General features: G+C 40.7%; 1 protein-coding gene across 4 annotated transcripts in view; it reads right to left on the bottom strand.

The window, feature by feature from the left end:
• nav1b (neuron navigator 1b) overlaps positions 1-23,116 on the bottom strand; it is an 85,175-nt gene that overhangs the window by 42,205 nt on the left and 19,854 nt on the right. For 2 of the 4 annotated variants that reach the window (XM_071492967.1, XM_071492965.1), the window contains exons 2-3: positions 10,429-11,240; positions 10,142-10,230 (exon numbers count right to left, since the gene is read on the bottom strand). In XM_071492967.1, the coding sequence (XP_071349068.1) occupies positions 10,142-10,230; positions 10,429-11,213 (874 nt within the window). In that variant the 5' untranslated portion in view covers positions 11,214-11,240. Of the gene's footprint in view, positions 1-3,475; positions 4,485-10,141; positions 10,231-10,428; positions 11,241-23,116 lie in introns of those variants that run through there. The other 2 variants (XM_071492966.1, XM_071492969.1) reach the window with 1 other exon arrangement.

Raw genomic sequence — 23,116 nt, 5'->3', positions numbered from 1 at the left:
AACACCACAGGAAGTGCTCTCCATTGAAACAGAGCAGAGACAGATTACAGCATGACAAAATTAATTCTAAAACACTATTAGAGGCCTCGGTAATTAACCCTAGAAACACTACTAAATCCACATTAAAGGTCCTTCATGGCGCACCAGTTAAATCGATACATTAGCATAATTTCCATAAACAAACAAGATGATCTGTGGAAGACCTAGTCTTTATTTAATAGTCTTTATCAGCAGTTCATTTTGAAGCTTCTTTCTGTGAGTCAACTTTCCCATGAAATCTGAAGGACTTGACAATAAAAGAAAAAGAGATGTTGCTCTATGGTACAAAAAAAAGAAGCGGGTGCTTTTCTTGCAGCTCAAATGGACCGAGAGCTCTTTAGAGTTTCTCACAATTGCAGGTGAGTGGTCATAGTGAGTGAATGTTGATTGGAAAAAAACTTTTTGGCTTCAATAAAAAGAAAAACACTCAGCACAGAGTGGTGAGGCAGAGAGAGGGCTGAGCGATCACTTCTTTTTTTTTTTTATTCACTTCTCATAAAGCCCTCATTGTGAATAGCTATCACTCACTATTCAAAATGATCAGCCTTTAAAGTCATTTTGAAAGCATCATCTCTTAATGAACAGAGAAGCAACAGCTCTCTGGCCCAAGATTCACCAGACGGTCAAATTGCAGCTTAGCTATAGCTTTGTTAAAACTGGCTGCATCAAATCCCGCCCCCTGAATAAAGGTATGAGTTGTCACGCGCCCATTCACAATTCAAAACAGAGGTTGTCTGCCATTTTGTCTGTGATATTTAAATAATACATAATCAAAAATTTAGAGTGACATTTTAGTCTTGAGAAATGTCACCTTTTTTTTTTTTTTTTTTTAAGTGTCAATATCCTGTGACCCTTGTATGCCAGAATAGCTGTGTGACAGTTGTTTCCCCAGTACACTGTATTTTTTCCACTAGGATTCTACATAGCTGTAGGCCAACGCTACGGTTGCGGGCATCATGCATGACAGATCACATACAATTAGGATGAAATGAGGTTTGCTCATTTCTTCGTTATTTAGAGAAGAGATTTTCCATGAGTACTGCTGTCTGTATTACTCTGATCTTCTGCTTTCTTTGTGGATCTGAATCCATCTTCCTAATGACCTCGAATATACTTGTCATAGTAAAAAAAAAAAAAAAAAAGCATGAAATTTTTCTTTAGCGCTGTTGTAGAAGTATGTAATGTCCCAATGTTCCAGTGTTGTACAACAGCCGTGGTGCACAAACTCACATGGAGAGTTTAATAAATGAGCCCGCAAACAAAGTTGACCATTCTTGATGCCATATTGGTAAACAAAGAGACCCTCTATGTTCAGAAATAAAAGCATCCTTTCAGTGAGCTCATAATGAGATATACTGCAGAAGTAGAGCACAGCATTAAGCATTAATCAGGCCTTAAATATACTGCAGACTATGAATAAAAAGATCTATTAAAAGTAACAGTCATGTCCACCGTACATGTACAGTAAGGACATGGGGTAATATGCAGAAAAGAGTGTTCAGATAATGCCGTGCTGAATACATAACATCAATATATTAGTATAATCTTTTCTCCATCTGTCACTGATTAATGCAAGTCAGTAATCAGTGCTGCGATTGTTTCCCTTTCCATCCACATCTTTCCATTTTTGTGGCTGTTTTTCCTTTGAGGCACTTGACTTGTGTCAAAGGCCCGCATGGGATTATCATCTTAAATGATGATAAATTATTCATTAAGATGATAAACTCCCTTTTTGAGAAATAATGACTTTGAATTGATTTGGAAACATCATGGAAGACAATGCAGTACATTGAGCAGCGAAGATGTGTCACCCCGAGGCATTCTGCTGCAAATTTTATGCAATTAGGTTAATAAAACAGACGTGGGTGTGGTGCTGAAATCTGCAGGGCCCTTAAAAATCTTTGGTTGTGGTTCCACACTGAATCACACAAAATATACACGGTGATGCCATGCTGCCATCCATGCCATCCTGCATTGCTTGCAGTTCTTAAGTATGACTAACATGAGTGAAAGACATCCATATAAGATAATGAGGCATGGATAACAGATTCAATCACCACAGATGTGCTCATTTAGATGCAACAGGGAACATGCACTCCTGATGAATAATGGAATAATGAATTATTGAATCGAACATGAACTGCTTGTTGGTATATGACATGCTTGAACCATATTTGTTAACAAGTAGTGGGATTTTAGGAATGTGACTTAATGTGAAGTGTCAGTAAAGAAGCTTTTATGTTGCAGAAAAAATTCAGTTCTTTAAATTTATAAACCTTCTGTCATTAGAAACCAAGGTCCTAGTTTCTATAATTTAACCCCATTTGCAGTTGTGTATTAAAAAGGGTAAGTCTTTCTACCCAGTTGTTATCAAAATGGCCTGAAAAATAGCTAAGATAAAACATTTAAAATGACCTTTGCAGGTAAAGGTGGGAAGAAAACTGGGCTTGAAGTTTAATGAATAATTTAGCTAACACTGAATTTAAAAAGACAAAATACAGATCATAATCAGATACATACTGCACCTGTCATTAAACACAGAGGCACAAAGAAAAAAACAAAACAAAAAAAAATAATGCAGTCATCAAAATCATATCGTGATTGATCAATACCCTGTTTATTTGTAGAGGTCTTTCCTGTTGCCAAACTGGACCTACACCTCCAGAGAGAAAGCCATTTTCTGTGCCATTTGCACCGTTGTAGTACACAGGGTGTAAACCATCTGTCAGAGCTCCACAGATGAATGGAGCTGGGAGGTGGCTAAATATGTGTCTGTGTGCCTGAAATGAATTCAATATGGCATGCCGTCTTCCCCATCTCTTGTTTTTAGAAGCATGCATGGACCCTCGAGTGCATCTGCACATGTTGCAGCAAACGAGAGCTTTAGAAAGGGGATCAGTCTGCTGGTAATAATCCACAACCCCTCAGGCCTTTTTCATGCAATCAGATGGCTAGCTATGTTATAATATGAAGCAAGCAAATTTAACATAATCAATGCCACCAAGCCTCAGACACCTGAGTGACATGCTGGAGGAATAAGAACAATAGAGCATCATTATAGCTTGGTATTCAACTAACCATTGAGCTTTCTGTGGAAATGCCGAGCTGGGACAGCATTCAATTAAATAATGAGAGGAAAAGCATGCTTTGCAAGCACAATGAGGACGTCTTCCTGTCTTCCTGCCCTGCCCTGCCCCCCCCCCCCCCCCAACCCCCAAGTCAGCAAGCTGCATAAAATCCATTCCGGGGAAATGTGGGTCTGCAGCAGCGAGCAGGTGCTGTGTGGTGGCTGTATCAAAGGGGGCGTGATGCTGACTTTGAGAAACACTGAGAAATCGTACAAGCAGAGGCATTTGGTTTGTAGCACATGGCGACCAAACGTAGCGTAGAGGGCCCCGGGGTGGTAGATGTATCAAGACTGCTGTGCTGTACTCACCTAACATCTGACTGAAGAGCAGCTGCTCCAGGTCGCCCAGCACTGTCACCACCAGCTCTGGATCCACCTTCAGGAAGGGCTTGTCTCCCCCTTCCTCCACCTGGCCCTTGGAACCGGACTCCCCTCCAGCCCCAGCTCCCTGTTTCTTAGCGTTAGCCTTTGCTTTGCTGGAGAGGATCTCGTCATCTGATTTTCCATCCTCAGGTGCTTTGCTCAGAGGCTTCACCTCAGCATAGGGACCACGGGGTATGCGGCTCTGCTTGCTCAGGGCAGAAGGAGCAGCCAGAGGGCTGAAGGGCTTGGGTTTGCCCTGGAACAGCGAATGCTCAGATTTGGACAGGTTTCGAGAGAGAGGGGCACCGCCTCCGGCACCAGTGCCACCTCCTGCTGTCTTTGGCTTGCCCATCTTGGTCTGCCCAGCTCCAGGCTTGGCCATGTCATCACACCACTTTGGCTCATAAAGATGCAACTTCTTCTCAGCATCAGTGAGTACAGCCAGGTTTGTCATAGACCTCTGCTTGCGAAGATTGGAGGGCACTGGTAGCCTGCCCTCAGAGCTGCCCGCCCGGTAAACCTTCAGTTCACCCCGCTGCGTGCTCTGGGGCACTCCAGACTTTGCCCTCTTAGCTGCCATACCAACTCCTTTGCCATCTGCTTGGCCGTATGCCTTTGTGCTATCCGTCCTTTCCATTTTCAAATCTCCTTCTCTGCCTCTCACACTATTTCCAAGCATGCCCCCTGCATGAGACCATATAGAAAACCATCAGCAGGGAGAAATCAGGCTTCCTTACTCAAACCCTTCTCCCTGTGCAAAAAAAAAAAAAAGCCCACATAAAATGTTTCCTTTAAGACAATCCTGCAGCCTTCTCTTTCTTCCCTCTTTCGTCCTAACAGGCTGCTGCAGCTGCAGCTGTTGCAGTGCTGCCCAGGCGCTCCCTTTCTCTCCTTCCCTCCCGTCCTCCTTTCCTCCGTTTTTTCCACACTCCTCCCTTCCGCACACCCTCCTGCCGCTGAACCGCGCAGCAGCAGAATGACAGCGGCGGCAGACGCAACAACCCTCCCTCCTCCCCCTGCTCTCTGCTGCCTCTCCCTCGCCTCCCACTTCCCTCCCATCCTCCCTCCTCCTTCCCTCATTTACCGTCTTTTAGAGATGCTCTGCTGTGTCTCAGCAGAATATGTGAAATGCAAGAGGGCGATGTGAAACGATCTTCTGTGGCTTTTAAAACCAGGCACCATTCTGCCTCTAACACACCATGTTTTCCCATCATCTCCTGTGATTCCTTTGTTCTCCCCCTCCCCCTCCCTCACCTCCAGTGTTCCCTGTTCAATACACTCCACATGATGCATGATTTGTGATGTTAGTGGCAGAGTTATTAATGTGCAAATGGCTATACATTTAGATATGTAATTACAAACCATAGCATGAATCATTGTCACTGTCACTGCAGCCACTGGAGCATCCAGATTATCTCTTGATCCTGTCTGAGCTTCCTTACGATATCATTTCCAGATTTACAGCTGGATAAACCGTGCGCTAAAACACCAGCAGTGCGTTGTCCTGCTATAAATGGATAACTGTATTTTTGTCATATAATATCAACAATGATTATAGGGTTATGTATATAACGTGATGTTAATGAAAACTGATGAAATAATGAAAATGATTGGGAAGTTTTTGTTCACTGCTTGAAAAAAAAAAAAAACACAGAGAGAAAACTTGGCTGAAGATAAAAAGTGCATGGGCCAAACGGGTGACTTCACTCCAGCAGACTGAGCGAGCGACAAGATGTGCCAGTGTAAGCAAGAAACACACCCAAAACCACACTTTGGAAATGTATCTTCAAGTCACTGTAAGGCATATGCACATCCACACACACACGTGAATGTGTTAAATTGCAAATCCAGTCACAGCGTTTTGTGCAGGGTCTTTTGCTGACACGAGTGTAATCATCTTTTTAAGATATTCCACACGGCCGCCCCTCAGGAGGATTGAGGAGGCTCTGCAGCGCTCACATGCAGCGCTGCTCCATGGAAACCACCCTCTCTCACTGCCTGCATGTCATCTGCACCAGACCTCACTGCTCTGCACAAACACAGCTGCCAAAGAAACATGAACATTTTCCATAAACTACTGCCATACGGCCCACGTTATCATGTATTGATCATAAGGAATTTCTTTTTTCTTTTCTTTTTTTTTTTTTATAAATTTGGCTTATTTTTAAATATACCAAATCTTCTGAATATATTCCTTCATATTATTATTAAGTGAATGACTGCGTTGCTCTTTTTGACTAAAGAGAATGACTGAACAAGAGCATGCTAGATGGTGCAAATCCACTGGTTATGATTGACCTGTTTGCCACAATGCCCAGAGGGTACCACTCTAACCCCCACAGTGGGCTTTCAACACACTCCAACGCCTTTTTTATGTGGGTTTCAAGGCTCTTGGGGTGGCCCATGGACCAGTGAGGTTGTTTGATTTTTGCAGTTGGCTTCTCGTAACAATGTCATGTCTTGTTCCTCCTCATCACGAGGTCTAAGGCTCCCCTGCTGACTCCAGATCACTGACCTCACTCCCATGACGCAATGAAAAGCTTATTTGTTTTGGGGAGTGGGGAATTTCTTAATGAGTCATGGGGTAACAAATTGTAAAATGCCAAATTTCCGGCAAGACTTAGATATTTATATAAGGACATGTGGGGCATAATGTTTGCGTCATACACAAACAAAATGAACAACTCCTTACAGGAGTTAAGTTCCTATTATATGTAGGGGCAACGTTGGTGTCTGTCCGATTGGTAAATCACTTTGGTCCAGACTGAAATATCTAATACAACAACTGGATGGATTGAAATGTTGTTTAGACATTCGTGAGCCTCAGAAAATGAACCCTGACTTCTCCTCTTGTGCCACCAGCACGTTGATATTCTTGTTTTTTAGTAAAATGTCTCATCACCCATTGGATGGATCCCCACTAACTGTGGTTCACGTCCCTCTCAAGATGAACTGTAATAACTTTTGCGATCGAATGACTTTTCTTCTGACAGTAATCTTTTTTTTTCCAAATACTTGAATTTATGACCAAATACCTCCAAAGCTAATTCCAATCAGACTGAGCTTAGCTGACGTAGATGTTCAACATACTTGCTAAAGATCGGCACGTTAGCTCTGCCACTGCTTGCATGCTAGCTTGCCGATGTTAGCATTTAGCTCAAAATACTAATGTGCCCGAGTCTTGTTGTCAGTTGTGCCCATAACCTCATCGGTAAATTATCCCCACGATGCTAACATGTGTCTTTCACTGTAAATACTGAGGTTTTTCAAGATGTTGTGTTCCCTCTGTAAATGTAGAAACATTCAATCGCCAGCAGCTCTCAGGAGAGATGAGGGTGGAGCTGCATCTTTCATTTGGTTTTTTTTTTCACATCTGGGTCTGATTCCCACTCTGTAACTGGTCATCTGAGTAATTGTATGGGTGTGTGTGCGTGTGTGTCTTTCTATAGTTGTGTGGACAATTTTTAGTTGAAACCATCGTTGAGAGGACATTTTGGCCAGTCTATACAATTTTATTGATTACAGTTTGAAGAGTAGGTGGTGTTAATCCTTTAGCTGTGATGGTTAAGGTTAAGGTATGCGGTAGGAAATGCAGTATGTCAAAAGACTAACATGTGTGTGTGTGTCTTTGTGTGTGTATGGTATGACATGACAGTTACACAGCTGCCTGTTATTGTTGCGTTTTCCCTGGACAGCACATGTAATCATTTTGGGGCTGCTCAGCTGCAATGATGCAATGGCCTCAGACCATCAGGGAGACCTCCACATGTGCTCAAAGCAGAAAACCACAGAGAACAACAATGTAAATGTGCACACAGCCACATGTACAAGAGGGCAAAGAATGGTGTTAAAGACACACATGAAGGTTGTGTTCGTGCACGCTGTTCAAGTCATGTGCTAATTTATGCTATACAAAAGCCTCTGAGTCCAGATCTAATGGAATCATTGTGCAGGCTGGAATGTGCGTAGCTTGAGGGATGAAGACTGAACAGTTATGAAGGTTTTTTCACCCAAACTCCATTCATGTGCTGAACTATAGTCTGTTCTTGATGAACTCAAGCTGCAGGAGAGTACAGCAAAGGTAAAACCATCTTCTCTGAGTTTAAAACGCTCCCTGCAATGATTAATTTGCTGCCTCGTATTAATCCTGGAGCAAAGATTTTCCCTATTTCCGAAACTTGAGTCATTCTAAAGTAAGATTTCTCACCAGAGATCCAGATGTTTCTACTGAATGGAACCGCCATTAAAAAAACCTATATTTCATTTTCCAGCTAACTTGTTGTTGAGGCAGGATGACAGCTTACAAAGACACATCTCTCTGCTCTACAGTCGAAAAACTGAATTTAAGCGCCCCTCAGGTCCAACCAGTGGGAACAAGGGGAACTCCCAGACAGGAGGTGAAAGCCGATCCTCCCATCAAACCACTCAATCTCTCGGCCCTGCATCTGTCCACCCTTAGCTGAAGACCACTCAGTCTCGTCTCTCCCTGAGGAAGCCGGCTGGAGACCTCAAAGTCATTAAGATAATTAAGAAGCCAGTTAGAGGGCTTTATAACAGCCCAGTGCAATTACATGAGGTCATTTTCTAAATTCAGTGCATGTTGGGTGATTAGGAACAATGAACACATCAGACATGTTCGCCAAAATAACTTATGTTTTAAAGTAATTCAGGCTAGAAATCTCAGCTTTGTACATAAAGCCGCTGTTTAATTAGTTCTAACAGCAACAGCAAGTAATTTGAACAGGCAAAGGCTGATTTCTAAGAGGTAGTATTTTAGTGCTGCTGACAGATTCCTTGCAGTTGAGTATCATGTCCATTAATGGCTGAATTTGTTTTTAATATACCTTGTATGCTGGCAACTTTAGGGATGTCAGTCTGAAACAACTCATCAACAACAACAATGAAAAAAAGATCAACATTCGTGTGTTTGGAGTTTGACTGGTGAGTTTTTTGGTTTGAGCCTTGGAAATAACTTCTTCTTTGGAAATAACTTGTTCTTTCTCCAGCAGTGAGGATCAGCAAGTTTAAACATCAAACAATTCTGAAAAATGATGAAGCGTCTGGATAAAAACCTTCATGTGAACTCATACAACAAACATGTTTAAGTATTTATTGGGTTTTGTGGTCACAGTCAGGCCACCAAGTCAATAGTGTCTGCTTACTTACTTAAATCAATATCAGCTATCTACAGTAGATCTTTAATTATGTAATGTCTCTCTAATTGGGCTTAATTGATGGAGATGCATTGGTTGTATGTTCTAATGGTGAAGAACTTTTGCTTAGTAAGATATTCTGAGTTCCTCAAAATAGCGAAATACTGACTGTGTGTTTGTCTGTACAGATCATGTTTGTATTACAGTCTCTAAGCAACAAGATCTATGAGGTACAGGATTGCTGAAGGCATCAGCGCAAACACGACTTTCAACTTTTAATGTTTTGCACAGCACTGACATAAATTACATAAATCTAATCACGATGGCACACCAGAGACACAGAAACATTTAAGAAGCAGTGCTGTTTGTGATTTGAGGGAAGTGCTCTGTGCCAAGAATCTGTGTTTTCCCACATGCACATAAAGAAAGAAGCGAAGTGCTTCAGGAAATCCTGATGCACATAACAGGTGGTGCATACAGTATGAAGCTCTTGTTGTGAGTTGGCAACAGCTCTGGTGAGAACAACTGCCCAGTGAAAAGAGTCCAGTGTCAACAGTCAGCCATGTTACAGCTTGGGTGTTACAGGATGCAATATAATATAATAGGAAAAAATGGTTGAACTCTGTGGACTATGTGAAAAAGTTTGTTTTTAAGGAACTTGTTCAGGCATAATGATATAGCAGGAGGTGGACAAGGACCTTGAAAGGACAAGTGAAAGTAAATTCAGCTGTAAATCGACAAAGTGATTAAACTTTATGGACTGCTGCTCTTTTATTTTAAGATCCTGGACGATCACCTTCAGCTTTCAGAGTTATTGCTCATTGCAGGTTTTACAGCAGGAGTTCTCAACTTTTATGGCTTGTGACCCCTTAAAATGAAGTCATGTATGTGCATGACCCTTCATCGCATACATCTGAGCTTTGAACACTTTTTTAGAGGGGGTTTGTGCCTTTATTGGATAACTGACATTAGAGACATGACAAGAAACCAGGGGAGAGGGAGATGAGGATTAACATATAATAAACCACCCAGCCCAGACGCCAGCCGAGATCATTGTGAGTCATTGTTGGCGTCTGAAAACCAGCTGAAAACCTGACTTTAAATCTTGAGTATTTTTCCACAAGTAAATGAGCAACATCAGTTAAAGAAAATCTATAGCCTGCTCACAGAAAGAAGTTGTCTGAGAAAGTAAGTTTTCATAGCCTTTAAACCCCTGACCTGTGAGCACTTCAACCGTGTTTACCTCTCACATTGATTCATTTAAATAATTTCTAGTGGATGAAAAAAATGCAGGCAAAGACCACAGAAAAGACTCAACTATAAAAGTCTAGAAACAAGTTTTTTCTTTGTTCAATAATTTTTGGCCCCTTAGAGTCAGCCAGTGGTTTACAGCATCATTTTTCATCTGTGGAAAAATGATGATAAAAAGATTAGCAGGAGGAAATTCAAACAGACTCACCTAGATCATCACAGCAGACCTCCATGGAGTCAGAGGAGCAGTCACTCAAATCATCCAGGGAGGCATCTGCGTCCTCGTGGACCTGAAACCTACAAGAAAAGAGACAAACTCAAACATTTTAATGGACAAACAAACAGAAAATAAGCAGACTAAATGTTGATTAAGTATATACAGTACTCTAAAGCAGATGACCTGAGGCTACATCATATCTAATGTGTCCTAAAAATAAACTGCACTCTGCAGCAGAGCTTATCTCCCCATCTTAAAAGGTGAAACACTGCCCTCACCTGAACCGGAAGGGAGCAACAGCAGCCATGTTGACTTTCCCTGGTTCACTCCCTCTGCGTGGCATTTTGAATGTCTGATAAGAAGACTTTGATTTGTCACTGAACACCTCTCCCTCAGAGGCTCCTAACTCCTGGTTAGAAATGTTTCTCACTTCTCTCTGGAGGTTCCCCATAACACATGAGGACACCCCTGATATCTCATTCCCATTTGCACCTTTAGGAAAAAGGTGACGTCCTCTTCCCTGGGCTTGCTGGAGATTAGCCGAGAGCCGGCACAAGGCATCCTCCTCGACAGCATTGTCCACACTCCTCAGACGGTATTTCCCAAAGGTCCAGTTCTTGTTGGCATTTCGTCTCAACTGGAGGTCCCGCAAAGCCTTCTGGGTCAGTGTGCTGGTGCGGAGGTCCAGGGTATCTTTTGAACGCGGGACTTCCCTCTTTGGTATCTGAGGGCTGCTGTATGCCGAGCACGTGCCGTCAGTTCGCGCTGTAGCCGCTGGGCTTCTATGAGAATGCAAGCTGCTCTTTTGCTGCAGCAGGTGGTTCTTTAAAGCTGCACCTTTCAGCACCTCCGCAGGACCTGAGGATACTGACGATGAGGAGTAAGAAGGCCGTTTTCTGGCGGCATGCTGATAGTGCACTGTAGGATTGGGGAGGCCAGTGTATTGCTGTTTGGGATCCATCTTTGAGAGTGGCAACATGCTTCGAGGTACAGGAAGACCTGAGCTGACACCTGCCTCACTCTGGCTTTGAGATATGACTTTGATATTCACCCCACCGCTCATGGTTGGTGAGTGTCACAGGGCTGAAATCTGGAAAAGAAAGCAGGAACATCAGATATGGTGCAACAGCTGAAAATACACATTTCTCATGCTCCAAATATAAAGTATAACTATAACAGCAGGCAGGCAGCTTCAGAGAAAAGATTCTATGTGCAAATGTGTCGTCCTGCAGAGTTATTGACAGAGGTATGTTTACTGTTGCAAGGTTTTGGTTTTACTGAAACATTTCAGAACCTCTTCATCAGGCAAATGGCTGACATGACAAATAACAAGGAGCAATATACTGTATACTGTAAGTGGTGATGGCTTTATGTCCAAGATCACAATGAACCTTTCCAACTGCTACTCAAGAAGTTTTATACCAGACTATTTCTTGGTCACAACCAGTAACGTTCTCTAGTCTCCCCCGGTGTGTATGAAGCTACACTACAAACATGGGAATGACATCAATCTTCACATTTAACTTCTGGCAGGGAACCGAAAAAGCAGGGAAGATTGGAGGCTTCAGTGAGTCACTGTTGTTTCCCACTGCTGGAGATAGCTGTTGGCGAGTAAAGGAACGAAGTTTAATGCTGAACTTGCAAAGTTTCATCTAGACTGGTAAGTAAACAGTTGTTTATGCTAACATTAGCTATGTTGCAAGAGCAAAACTTACAAATAGCTCCTTTAAATATAAGTGAACCTTCTAGTTATTGCAGATTTGAAAAATAAACAGTTTGCCCTACTAGCATAAAAAACAAAAGGATGATTAAAAAATATAATTATCAAAAATATTTTAAAAACTTCATGTATGACTCTAAAATGCAAATATGTGTGGGTGTTAAGTAAATTGTGGTATACAGGTTTATATGTGAAGCACTTGTTACTGGGAGGCTGTGGACATTTATGCATTTAACATACTGTATGATGAATAATAAGCTTTCATTTAAAATCTATATTGTGGAGAATACTGTAAAACAGCTGTGCACGCCAGGGTGTCTGCCTCACAGAGAGAAGGTTTCTAACCACATGACCTACTGACTGTATGTGAGCATGAGTGAGTGGGAAAGAAGAAAGAGGAGAGGATGGTTTGAGGGCAAGACCATTATACCATTATGTATCAATTACAACATCAAAGTAGCCTTAAAGTCTGAGAAACAGACCAGTCACCAGTTCAAATTCCTCACCTGGTAGCAACATTGAGATCAAGGAAGTGAGTGAAACTGTAGTGGCGAATGTTGTGTAAGTGATCTTTAGTTCCACTCTTAAGTGAGGCATGGAAAGCAGCTGATCCAAGGCAAAAAAAAAAAACATTTTCACAGCTCAATAAGGATTAAAAGAAACTAAATGTTTCCCTAGAGAAAGGAATTTAAATCTTGTTGTTTAAAGTAAGATTAGAAATCAAACAGCACTGCACAAAATCAATCAAAGCCTTAGATGCATTTAAAAAACACGACATATGTTCCAACAGCTTTTCCTAATGTATTCCTGGTCCTTTACCCACAACCTCCAGTGTGAAGCTTGCTGTGAGAGCCAGTGGCAGACTGACACTACTTGGCACGTGCAGCAGGAGAATGGCTCCTTTCAGGCCATGCCAACACCGGCTGTCCCCACCATGGCCCTGCAGACAGCACCTTGTCTCCAAAGACATAATGGTGGGGGCTTCAGCAGTCCCACAGCTTCACCACCACCTCCATCCCTTCATCCCATCTAATAAGGATAACTAATAAGCACAATAGTGCAAGCTGACCATGATCTCAAGTATTAACTCATGTTTACAGGGTTGGTTTGGGGCAATGCTTTTAGATTAGTGGAAACCACCAATTAAAAAATATAAATATCCTATTAAAAAGATGACAAATTCAGATTTCCTTTACGCTCTATAGTCTATGTATGGAGCCCTCTATTTAATATTATAATTTTGTAGCTTTTAAACTGCTACTTCTTGACTATACATTGCAATTCTGTGTCTCTTTCAGACATGCATCCTGTTAGAAAAATTGAAATTTTAAATTTCGGTTGCATATTTGAGGAAGTTTCCACGTCAAACTAAGAGCAGAAATAATTAGTGGGTTAATCATTTTGTCAACAAAAAATTAATCTGCAACCAATCTGACAATTCATGAATTATCTGAGATAAAGACGTCACTCTGGAAACTGTAGTGACCATTTTTCACAATTTTCTGACTCACTTTGTTGACACAACAATGAATCAAGAAAATAATCTGCAGATTTATCTGTGCTGATCTAGAGTCAGCTTAACGTAAAAGGCGACAGCAGAATAAGGTTAAAGAGATTAAATATACTTTCTTGTTCTACATTCGCTGTAACAAAGTTATCACTTAATTATCATCTTTTCTGAGAAAATCAGTTCAATAAACAATGAAACACTATGAATGAGCTTATTTTACGCTGTTGAGGGAATTCTGAGTAAATATTTCCTTCAGTGTGTCTCTGAATGGCAAGAAAACTTTACTTAAAACAGCAGAATTACCCATTTTATGTTTGCAAAAATGAATATTACATTGTCAGACCTTGACGTTTTTGCTGCTTTTGTTCATGTGACAACTTTACTTTGTCTGTTTGTGCTGAAAGTTGAAAACATCATCTGTTGTTTTTTCCTGTATTTTCTCCCATTTTCTTTTTACTCAAAGTTTTTTCTTTACCTCATCCAAACTGAGGATCTAAGTATAGATAGTTGTAAAGCCTCCTGGAACAAACTTTTGAATTAGGCTAAATGCATTTAAACTGGACTATTCATTTTTAGTAGCTGTCTTAATAATAGTTGTAAAAATGTGCGTGGTTAGCAGAACTGAAATTTACGATAATTAAATTTATGTCCCTGTGTGTTCCTCAATATCTCTCTTCCACATGCCTCATCAACAAAGAGAACTTGGGTTTAAAAGATCACTTAACTGAAACAACCTGAAATACATGGAAAATACTGCTTCATGAAGTCGCACAACAGACACACACACACACACACACACACACACACACACACACACACACACACACACACAATGATGAAGACTCTGAGGTACATACTAAACACAAGACGATACATTTAAGTGAACTGTAAAAAAAGTGGTTGGAATTAATGTTGCAACATTAATTACACACATTATCCAGTATTAATATATACATTAATATATGATATGGAAAATGTATGTTACTCTTTACATTTGTAACAACCTCGAATTAAATCAAAACCATGTTTCTGTGAAGTTAAACTGACGGGGTGAAATGAGTTTGGATGTTTTCTTGTCTTACCTTAATGAATAAATGTCCGACATCGGCACAGAAAGCAAATGAGCGGAGCAGACAACAGTGTGGTGCGGTGCAGACTAACTTGCTCCCCCACAAAGATGCAACACTTAACAGTATGATGCAGTTTACAGTAATACAATTAGACCCACGTGCTGCTTTAAAGTGAGTCAGGGGAAAATCAATGCTGGATGACAACAAGCTAGTGAGGAAGTCTCCACATCTCCTGCAGCTCCACACTGCCCCTGTTGTTTTTTTCCCCCCATTCTTCCCTAAGGTCACTCTCTCTCTCTCTCTCTCTCTCTCTCACACACACACACACACACACACACACACACGTGTACAATTCACCTATTATAAACAGACTTATTAGTGACTCATGTTTCAGTCTGTCTCTGGTGACATCATGCGTTGTTGTCCCCCCGGGGCTCATGTTTCTGTCACATTCTGAATGTGACTTTGAGCTGCTTTTTAACATGCCAGCCTTTCAACATAACATCATCAAAGCATCCAGTCAGTGGTATAAGGAGCTAAAACTGCCCCAGTCCTCCGAACCTATAATCAGCCAGACTCAGGCCCGACTAAAGATACTCATACAGACCAATGGCATGTCAGCGCAGGATCACTTTACGCTGGTGAAGTCTCCGCACTGGAGAGCCAAATGGTCTGATAATGCACTCACAAGACATCAGAAGAGTCTATTTCATAAATGCTATGAAACCATTTTGGAGGAGGAAAACATGACTGTCTGAATCTGGAACTCATCATTTAGTCAATCCTTCAAGGGCTTATGATGCATCCTGTAAATGTTTTGTTTGAAGCCAAATGTAAACTTATGAAGTGTCACCTTATGAAAAATGGTAAACATTTAATTTCACTCTCAGATGTTATCAAGCTGTAGTAGAACAGCCTGACTCTCTCTCTGCTCCAGTTTCTCTCCATTTGAGTTGAGCACCAATAGATAATAGAGTTGAACGAGTGCATCATTATCTACATGATTAAATTTTCTCAAGACTGTCGCACTATCTAGTTTTTCAAGAGGCCTGATCTAATTTTTATATATAGCACCAAGTCCCAGATTCCTGATTTTTACTGCTTCCTGCTGTGTGTGTCGTCGCTTTGTTGGAGAGGATTTCTGTTGAGGGCGAATATGAACTGAGGTCACCTTAAACAACACCAAAGATACACACATGTGCACACAAAACACACACTTGTGTACAGATTAACATGCAAGTGGACAGAAGTAAAGCAAAGCTCCTCTTACATTTGGCTGAGGGCGCACTCACTGTGAGGTGACACCAGTCCAGACTTTGTGTTGCCATTGTTTGTGACAGCTAAAAGCTGCACTTTGTGTTTCACTTTTCCCTCCAGCACCTCTGTTTTTCAGCTGTTTGGGATACTTGGAAGACAGAACAGCTGGAACCTCAAGATAGTCTTTCTTTGGTAGAACTGACTCGTTTTTGTGTTGTCATCTGTTATTCTATGATAGAATTTGTGAATTTTGTTATTTCAATTGATCCAGTTAGTATGAGATGAATCTGGTTCTTGGTTTGCTCAGTAGAACATGAAAACGATGATCAGCATATTGTTTTCGAGAGTTACACAGAATACATTTTAGCACGTTAGCAGTGCGGCTCTAGTTAATGGCAGCGGTGGTCTGTCCACTTAGCGAGTCAAAATTTCAATTTATCCTGCAGCTGCAAAACTAGTATCATTCCCACTGTGTCTTCAGTGCTAATTAGCAAATGTTAGCATGCTAACACATTTATAGTGACCATGGTAAACACTTAGCCTACTTGACATTAGCATGTTAGCATTGACACTGTGAGCATGTTTGCATTTTCTGTTGACAAGTCAAACACTGACACTGTCACTGTTAGTTACTGTCTTTGGCCACTCAAAAGTGTTACCATCATTGTCACTGCATAGAGACTGAATAGGGATGAATGTTGGCACTGCTCCATTCTATACATTTTGTCCTTATAAGAAAAAATGATTAAATAATTCTCATCATGTAAACTCTTTTTTTTTCTAAATAACTTTGTATGTTCACCAAGAAATCTCTTATTCCATTTTTAATAGAAGCAGTGATGTGTATTCACATCTGTTCTTTTTGTAATCTGATGACTAATGTTTTATGGCCAAACTAAAGTGAATCACTGTCACACAAACAGAGCTGCAGCCTTGTGTTTTCCTGAGACACGAACACTGACAGCTGTTTTTTTTGATAAAATATTCTGGAGCTGTAACCATCTCAGATGATAAAGTTGGTACAGCTACATGTTTTTAAGGGTGTGTTTCCTGGTGCAGAATTCAATTTTTCCTAATCATATTGTCTCTCCAACATCGATGATAGTCAAGCGGTGTGTGCTCAATCCATCACATTTTAATGAAATTACAGCACTCTGCAGCAGCACTCCTCTGCAGTGTGTGTGTGTCTATGTGTGTGTGGATATGTGTGTGTTTGTGTGTGTGTGTGTACCAATGAAGGCATTTGCATTCTTTAAGTAAACCACGCTTATCTGTCTTGGCATCACCTGCAAATATGTCCCTTCATACATTTGTGTCATGATAGCTGAGCAACAATCACTGAGAGATTACCAGAAAACCATTAAACACTGACATACTGTGCTTTCTTTTATTAAGGCCTATTGTATTTTTTGTGGCACTCGAGATTAGGGTGGGTATTTAGTGGGGTGAGTTAATCTGTCGGTCCATTACAGGGATTTACCCTTTATAAGTCACTTTAAGTGATTAACCATGGTCAGTAATGCTGTGACAGGAGACACTGGATAATGCTTCAGCCTCAGGCACCTGTGTCCTGCTTCGATTCAATAGACCTTTTGTACAGCGGATGTTTTATCTTGTCATAGTAGGAAAAGCACAGGTGTTACCAACAACAATAACAATGTCTCTGTTATATACAGTTCAAATGTCCCAGTGAGCCGTGACAGTGTGACAGAGAGGCAGCAGGTCCCTGGAACTGAAGCAGCTAAATAAAAGTCAGCCATTATTAACTTTATTATAGACATAATTGTGACTATATTACATTTTCTGTGAAGATGATGATGTATTTGAAATGTATTTGTTTCCCACCAAATCCATCTGTGGTGACTACAGCATTGTCAAACATTTTTATGGTTATGTTGAAGCACTCACAGCACTTGGTTAACATTAGTAGAAGATCATGTTCATGTGACTTCAGACACAACTTGTCTAATTACATTTAACCAAAACCACAATTATGCCAAACCTTTACCTAATTGCATTTCTTGCCCTAAACTTAACAACGGAGCAGGGAGTCTGCTTGCTGAGTCCCAGCTCTGGTGTCCCAGTCCCTCACTTTGTTCACTCGCCAATTTCCATTTCTGACAGTGTGGCCTGATAGTGGTGTAATCTGACTAGATGCAGTTGTAACTGGGCCTGCACATTTCATTTCATTAGTGTTTCTCTTCAGTGTTTTATCATGGAGGTAGACCCCCCCCGCCCCCCTGAAATCATAAAACTCTTTCATGAAATAAAGCCCCTACGTTCAGGGAAAAAGACTGTAGCGGTTACTTCACATTGCAAATGGCATACAGTATATTTAATATGTGCACTGATTGACATCATTTCTGAAATTGACAAGCCGATGGCACCTCTTGTAAATATACGAGTTGAAACCCTGAAGTTGTGATTTTAATGGGAGGTTTTGTGCATCTAACAGATATGATATTCATCCATTAGCTAGACAAACTATCCCAGCTGACAGTGGGCAAGAGGCAGGGTACAGGTCACCAGTCAATGACACAAAGAGACAGACAACTATTCACACTCACATCCACACCAATACAGGCAATTTAGAGACACCAATTAACGTAACCTGTAATCCACATTTAAAGTGATCCAAGATAATTTAATGCAGATTAGAAAATCCTCCACTAATCACTGAAGAACTGAGTTAGCTGGATGAGAAGCAGGACTGTGATAGTTAAGATTTTCCTGCTCTTAAAATGGATTATAGTACAATATTTATAGATAATAGTAGTGGATAAGTTATGTGACGTACAAACATGTGGCCCTGATGGGGTATGACATGCTTTAGGACTCTGAGCCAGAGGGGAACTGTACCACAGCAGTTGTATCTTGTTTGTCGTTCAGTGTTGTTTCACCATTTTAGAAGCAATTTTCCACCCTCTGGACTTGGACCCCTGCTGGTTTTCATTCCAATATGCTTTTAGGTACCATTTTACACCTGATCACCAGAGACAAAATAAAATGCAACAAACCAGCTACAGCCTAGGGAGCGAGTTTGACAACCGCAGCCTATACAAACATGCACACAGTGAACAACAGTTCTGAGGCACATACAATGAGCTTTCTGTGTTCCTGTGGCAACATTAAATGAATAAACAAGCAACTGTTCATGGCTATTTACAGTCATTCAACGTGATTGTTTTTGAGAACTTTTGTCTGTTTGCTTCAGGCTTATACACTAAAACATTTCAATCATGCGGTGACCTGATTTTCTTTTTTAAAGAAACACGAGCCTAGAAGTGCTGGACTGCTCGTTTGTTCACAGTCCAATTAAACTGAACCATTTAAACTTGTAGTGTCTGCAGCTTTACATCTAATATAAATATCCCAGGCTGCATTGCTGCTCTGATATAACTAATTCATGTCAACCTGAAACAAAAGTAGACATCGCCCCTGACTGATCAGAGAAGGGATCAGAAGCAGTACAGGATGCTGTATTGTAAAATCCCACATGTGCACTGAAACAACCTGCCGCTGCAGTTATGCCGCTGTTATGCAACTGACACAGTTCTCCGAAGTGAACTGAAGCTCGTGCAGGAATAGGAAGGCATTTTTCACAGCATACTGCGGCGCTATGATGAGTCAAAAGCGTGGGCTGTTGTCTGTGGCGGACGATCAGTCTATGTGTGGACTATGAACTGGGTCATTAGAACAGGTAGGAGAAGGAAAGTGCATTGGAAACACATTTGATAATCCTCCAAACTGCAGCAACGACACCTAAAATAGTACAAGTGATTCAGTTCATGCATAAGCAAATAAAACACACTTTTTCACTTTCATCCTAGAGGCTTAAAGAAAAGACTGCAGTGGGTAAAAATGTGCAGGGCCCTCTGTTCTTTGTCTAGCTTGTCTATCTCAATAAATACATATGAATGATGACATATGGAAGGTAAAATAACTGACACTGTGATTTAATCATTAAGGCAAATAATTATAATTAGTTTACAGTAAATTCACAGGTTGTGTAAGCAATGGCCTGACAAAGTGTTGGATGTGTATTGATCATAAAAACAACTGCAGCAGAGTTTTACACTGTGTTGTGAATATGAGTTGTGCCATATAAAGGGTATTCTGTCATATTTTAAACTGCTGAATTTTGCTGTTTTTTATTATTATTATTATTATTATTATTGTTGTTATTATTATAATGTTATTTTAAGGGAGCATTATCAGAGATGGTGTGTACAGTTTTCCACTCTCTTATTTTTGCGAGTCTTTTGAAAAGTATAAAACTGGAGCTAGGCACTTGTGACACACTACACATGTGTGTACAAACACACAAAAACAGACACACAAACACGGTGTCAGAGCTAGAGTGACAGAAGTCCTTATTTCAGTTGCCATGGTCAAAGCTACGATTTATATGACCTATTGAGCATCTGCTCTTCTTATTCCCGCGAGCTACCACCACTGTCAGCTCGTCTCCAGAGCCAGCAGTGAGGTGGGTGACACAGTAAACACACGGCTTTTCCTTTTTTCCCCCTGTGCAAAAATGGAAAATTATTTTGTATGCCAGGGTGCTATTTGAAGAGATCTGCAACAGTCTGCTATGACATGTCTGCAGTTTTTCATTTATATCAAACTCTACAGCAGTGCATTGTAAAACACACACACACACACAAACACACACACACATGCAAACACACACCTTTAGCCAGAAGGGGAGGAACTAATTAATGAAAATTGGTTGGAGTGAAAACCTGCGTACATATGGCTCACAGTGGCACCACTGAGCTCGGTCTTTAACACTGTAGATCCACAAATGACCAACTGAAATGTTGACCCGTTCCATCTGTCAGAATTAACTACATAAGACTAAACACAGACACAGCTGAGCTGTTGCTTGGAAAGCACATTAATCCTGGCGGAGTCATGTTCAATCAGTATTTGTTTAAGATGCAGTCACTTGGAACATCCTCACTGACGCATTGTCCAAATCTGACCATGTTTAAATCTAGACTTTAAAAAAAAAAACTTTTGCTGCTTGTCATTAAATCCATCCATCCATTTGAACTGCCAAGTGTGTTAAATAAATATGTTTTTTTTTCCCAACTTAACCAAAGTTACCTTAGGAAAGAACCCTGAGCAATAGATTTTAGGATGTTTTTTTTTTTTTATATATATATAACTTTAGTCTGTATTTTTCTTTTCTGGCCATCATTCCTATCAACTTTATTATCCATTCAATCATTAATGTCAGTGGAGCCCTGTGAACATGGAGAGACACCTGTACAAGAGGGTCCAACACCAATACTGAAAGGACAAATCTATTATTTGTCTGTTTAAAGAAAAGGGAGGTCAGTTCAACCAGGAAATACTGTAGTTCTGGAAAATCAACCTTTTGGGTAATTGTCTTATATTGACTTACTATAATATGGTTGAATGGACTAATTTTCAAACTCCTGTATATCAGTAAGTAACCCTGCAAACGTAAGAGCCACTTAACTACATTTGTATTTCGTGAATTGTTTATACTGTGATCTCATTATGTTCTTCTCATGTTAAAGTTTATATATGTTTTGAATAGTGTATTATAGGTGGACTATACTAAGGTTATATTTATATTTGCTGTCATCCTGTCAGCTAAAACACATTCATATGACAAGTGCTGCAAGGCAGTTTTTAGTGTGCGTGGGTAAAAAAAAAAAAAGAAAAAGGTTCCGAAAAAATGTGGTGTTAGTAGGATGTGGAGAAATTTTGGATGGAAACAAGCTTTTCACTGTGTGATAACGTCTGATAGTCTATTAAAACGTGTCAGAGTGTATAAATAAGAATAAACCATCACATCAGTAATGGACCAGGCCAGGATGTAACTCTGGATAAGAATCACCTGCTGTGATCTTAATCTTCAAATAAACCTTCATCCAGCATTGTCCCTGCTTCTTGGACTCTGAGTGAGAAAACTGGGTTTACACAAAAAAGTTCATTTAATCCAACAGAACACAAGTCAAGTCTACGATACAGTTTGGACTTAATGGCCTAGGAACTTGGGACGTGGTAAAACAGCTGCTGAAGTATGTAAAATGTGGCAACTAGTTGGTATCAAGGCTTAAACTAAAAAATAAAAAAAATAAAAAAGCAAGACTTCAGTTGTAAACAAACTGGAATTTTTCACAGGCAACTAAACGTTTCACATCAAACACAACAAAATGAAATAAGTGTGCTATTGTCAGTTCCATGGTGGATGGTGTAAACGCTGCTGTCCACATCTGGGTGTCAGAGTTTATGTTCATTTCCTGGAAACTGGCGAGACTGTTTAACTTAAAACACAGTCAGCTGTTTCAGCCACATGTCCAACAGCAGAGTTCACACAATCTGCAGGGCGAGGTCTATAAAAATCTCTGACACAACGTATTGTCAATCGGTACGGCTCAATAGCATCTGAATTTTTAAACGGAGCCACTGTCTCCTAGTTCATCGACACTGTGTTATCACCACCAGCCTTCTGTGTTTTTTCCATCGGGGTCTGCTTCATCTTGTCGTCACTGGGGGGCAAGCTCCTCTCAAATGTCAGTTCTCCAGGGAGAAGCAGCGGCTGCAACACGTCACTCAACAACTGACAAGATGTTCACAGTGACACAAATTGTCACCTGCAGAATTCAGAATACACTTCATTAGGTTTCTGGGGTTTAAGTCAAACGGTTTATATACTTTTATCTGACTACACTCTACACACAAAGAGACCCACACACACACACAACACCATACACCACATTTAATTTGTATCTAAACTGGACCAGAAACAAACCACAGTGTAAAGATCAGCCCTGACATTCTCACCCAACACTGCTCATGTCTGACATCCTTGCCTCTAGCAGCCATCACAGACTCTGTATCAAAGATGAAGTCAGACATCTTCCCCTCATGTCGCATCTTGTCTCAGATCTCTGACAAAGTTTTATTCTGAACACTTGATACTGTATCACAGCATTATATGGAACACATAAAATATGTATCACGTTTGCCAGGGCCGGCACATGTGTCATTTTGGGTTAGCTAAGGTGGAACATGTCTGCCACCGGAGCGTGTCTGTGGACTAGACTTTCCAAACCAGACAAACCACACACACACACACACACACACACACTTGGATTCAGGACACATTGAGACGTGGCATTTACGAGGGAACAAAACCCCCCCTTTGAACATGAAGCTCTCCAGTATGTGAAACATCCTATCATAACATCACTGTGCATGCATGCGCTATAATATTATAATCATTGCAATTATTCTGATGATATGTGTAATTTGAAATCAGCTATGGGTTTACTGTGCAGTAGCCTAATATGACCACAGTGCTTGCAGTGCACTGATGAAAACAAAGCAACAAAGAATCTGCTGTACAAACGCAGCGTCTCTGAAAG

Source organism: Trachinotus anak, unplaced genomic scaffold, assembly GCF_046630095.1.
Source record: "Trachinotus anak isolate AG129_WGS33_773 ecotype Australia unplaced genomic scaffold, CSIRO_AGI_Tana_v1 ptg000013l, whole genome shotgun sequence".
Classification (NCBI taxonomy): Eukaryota; Metazoa; Chordata; class Actinopteri; order Carangiformes; family Carangidae; genus Trachinotus; species Trachinotus anak.
Note: the sequence above shows the minus strand (reverse complement) of the source record. Positions and strands in the feature narration are given on the sequence as shown.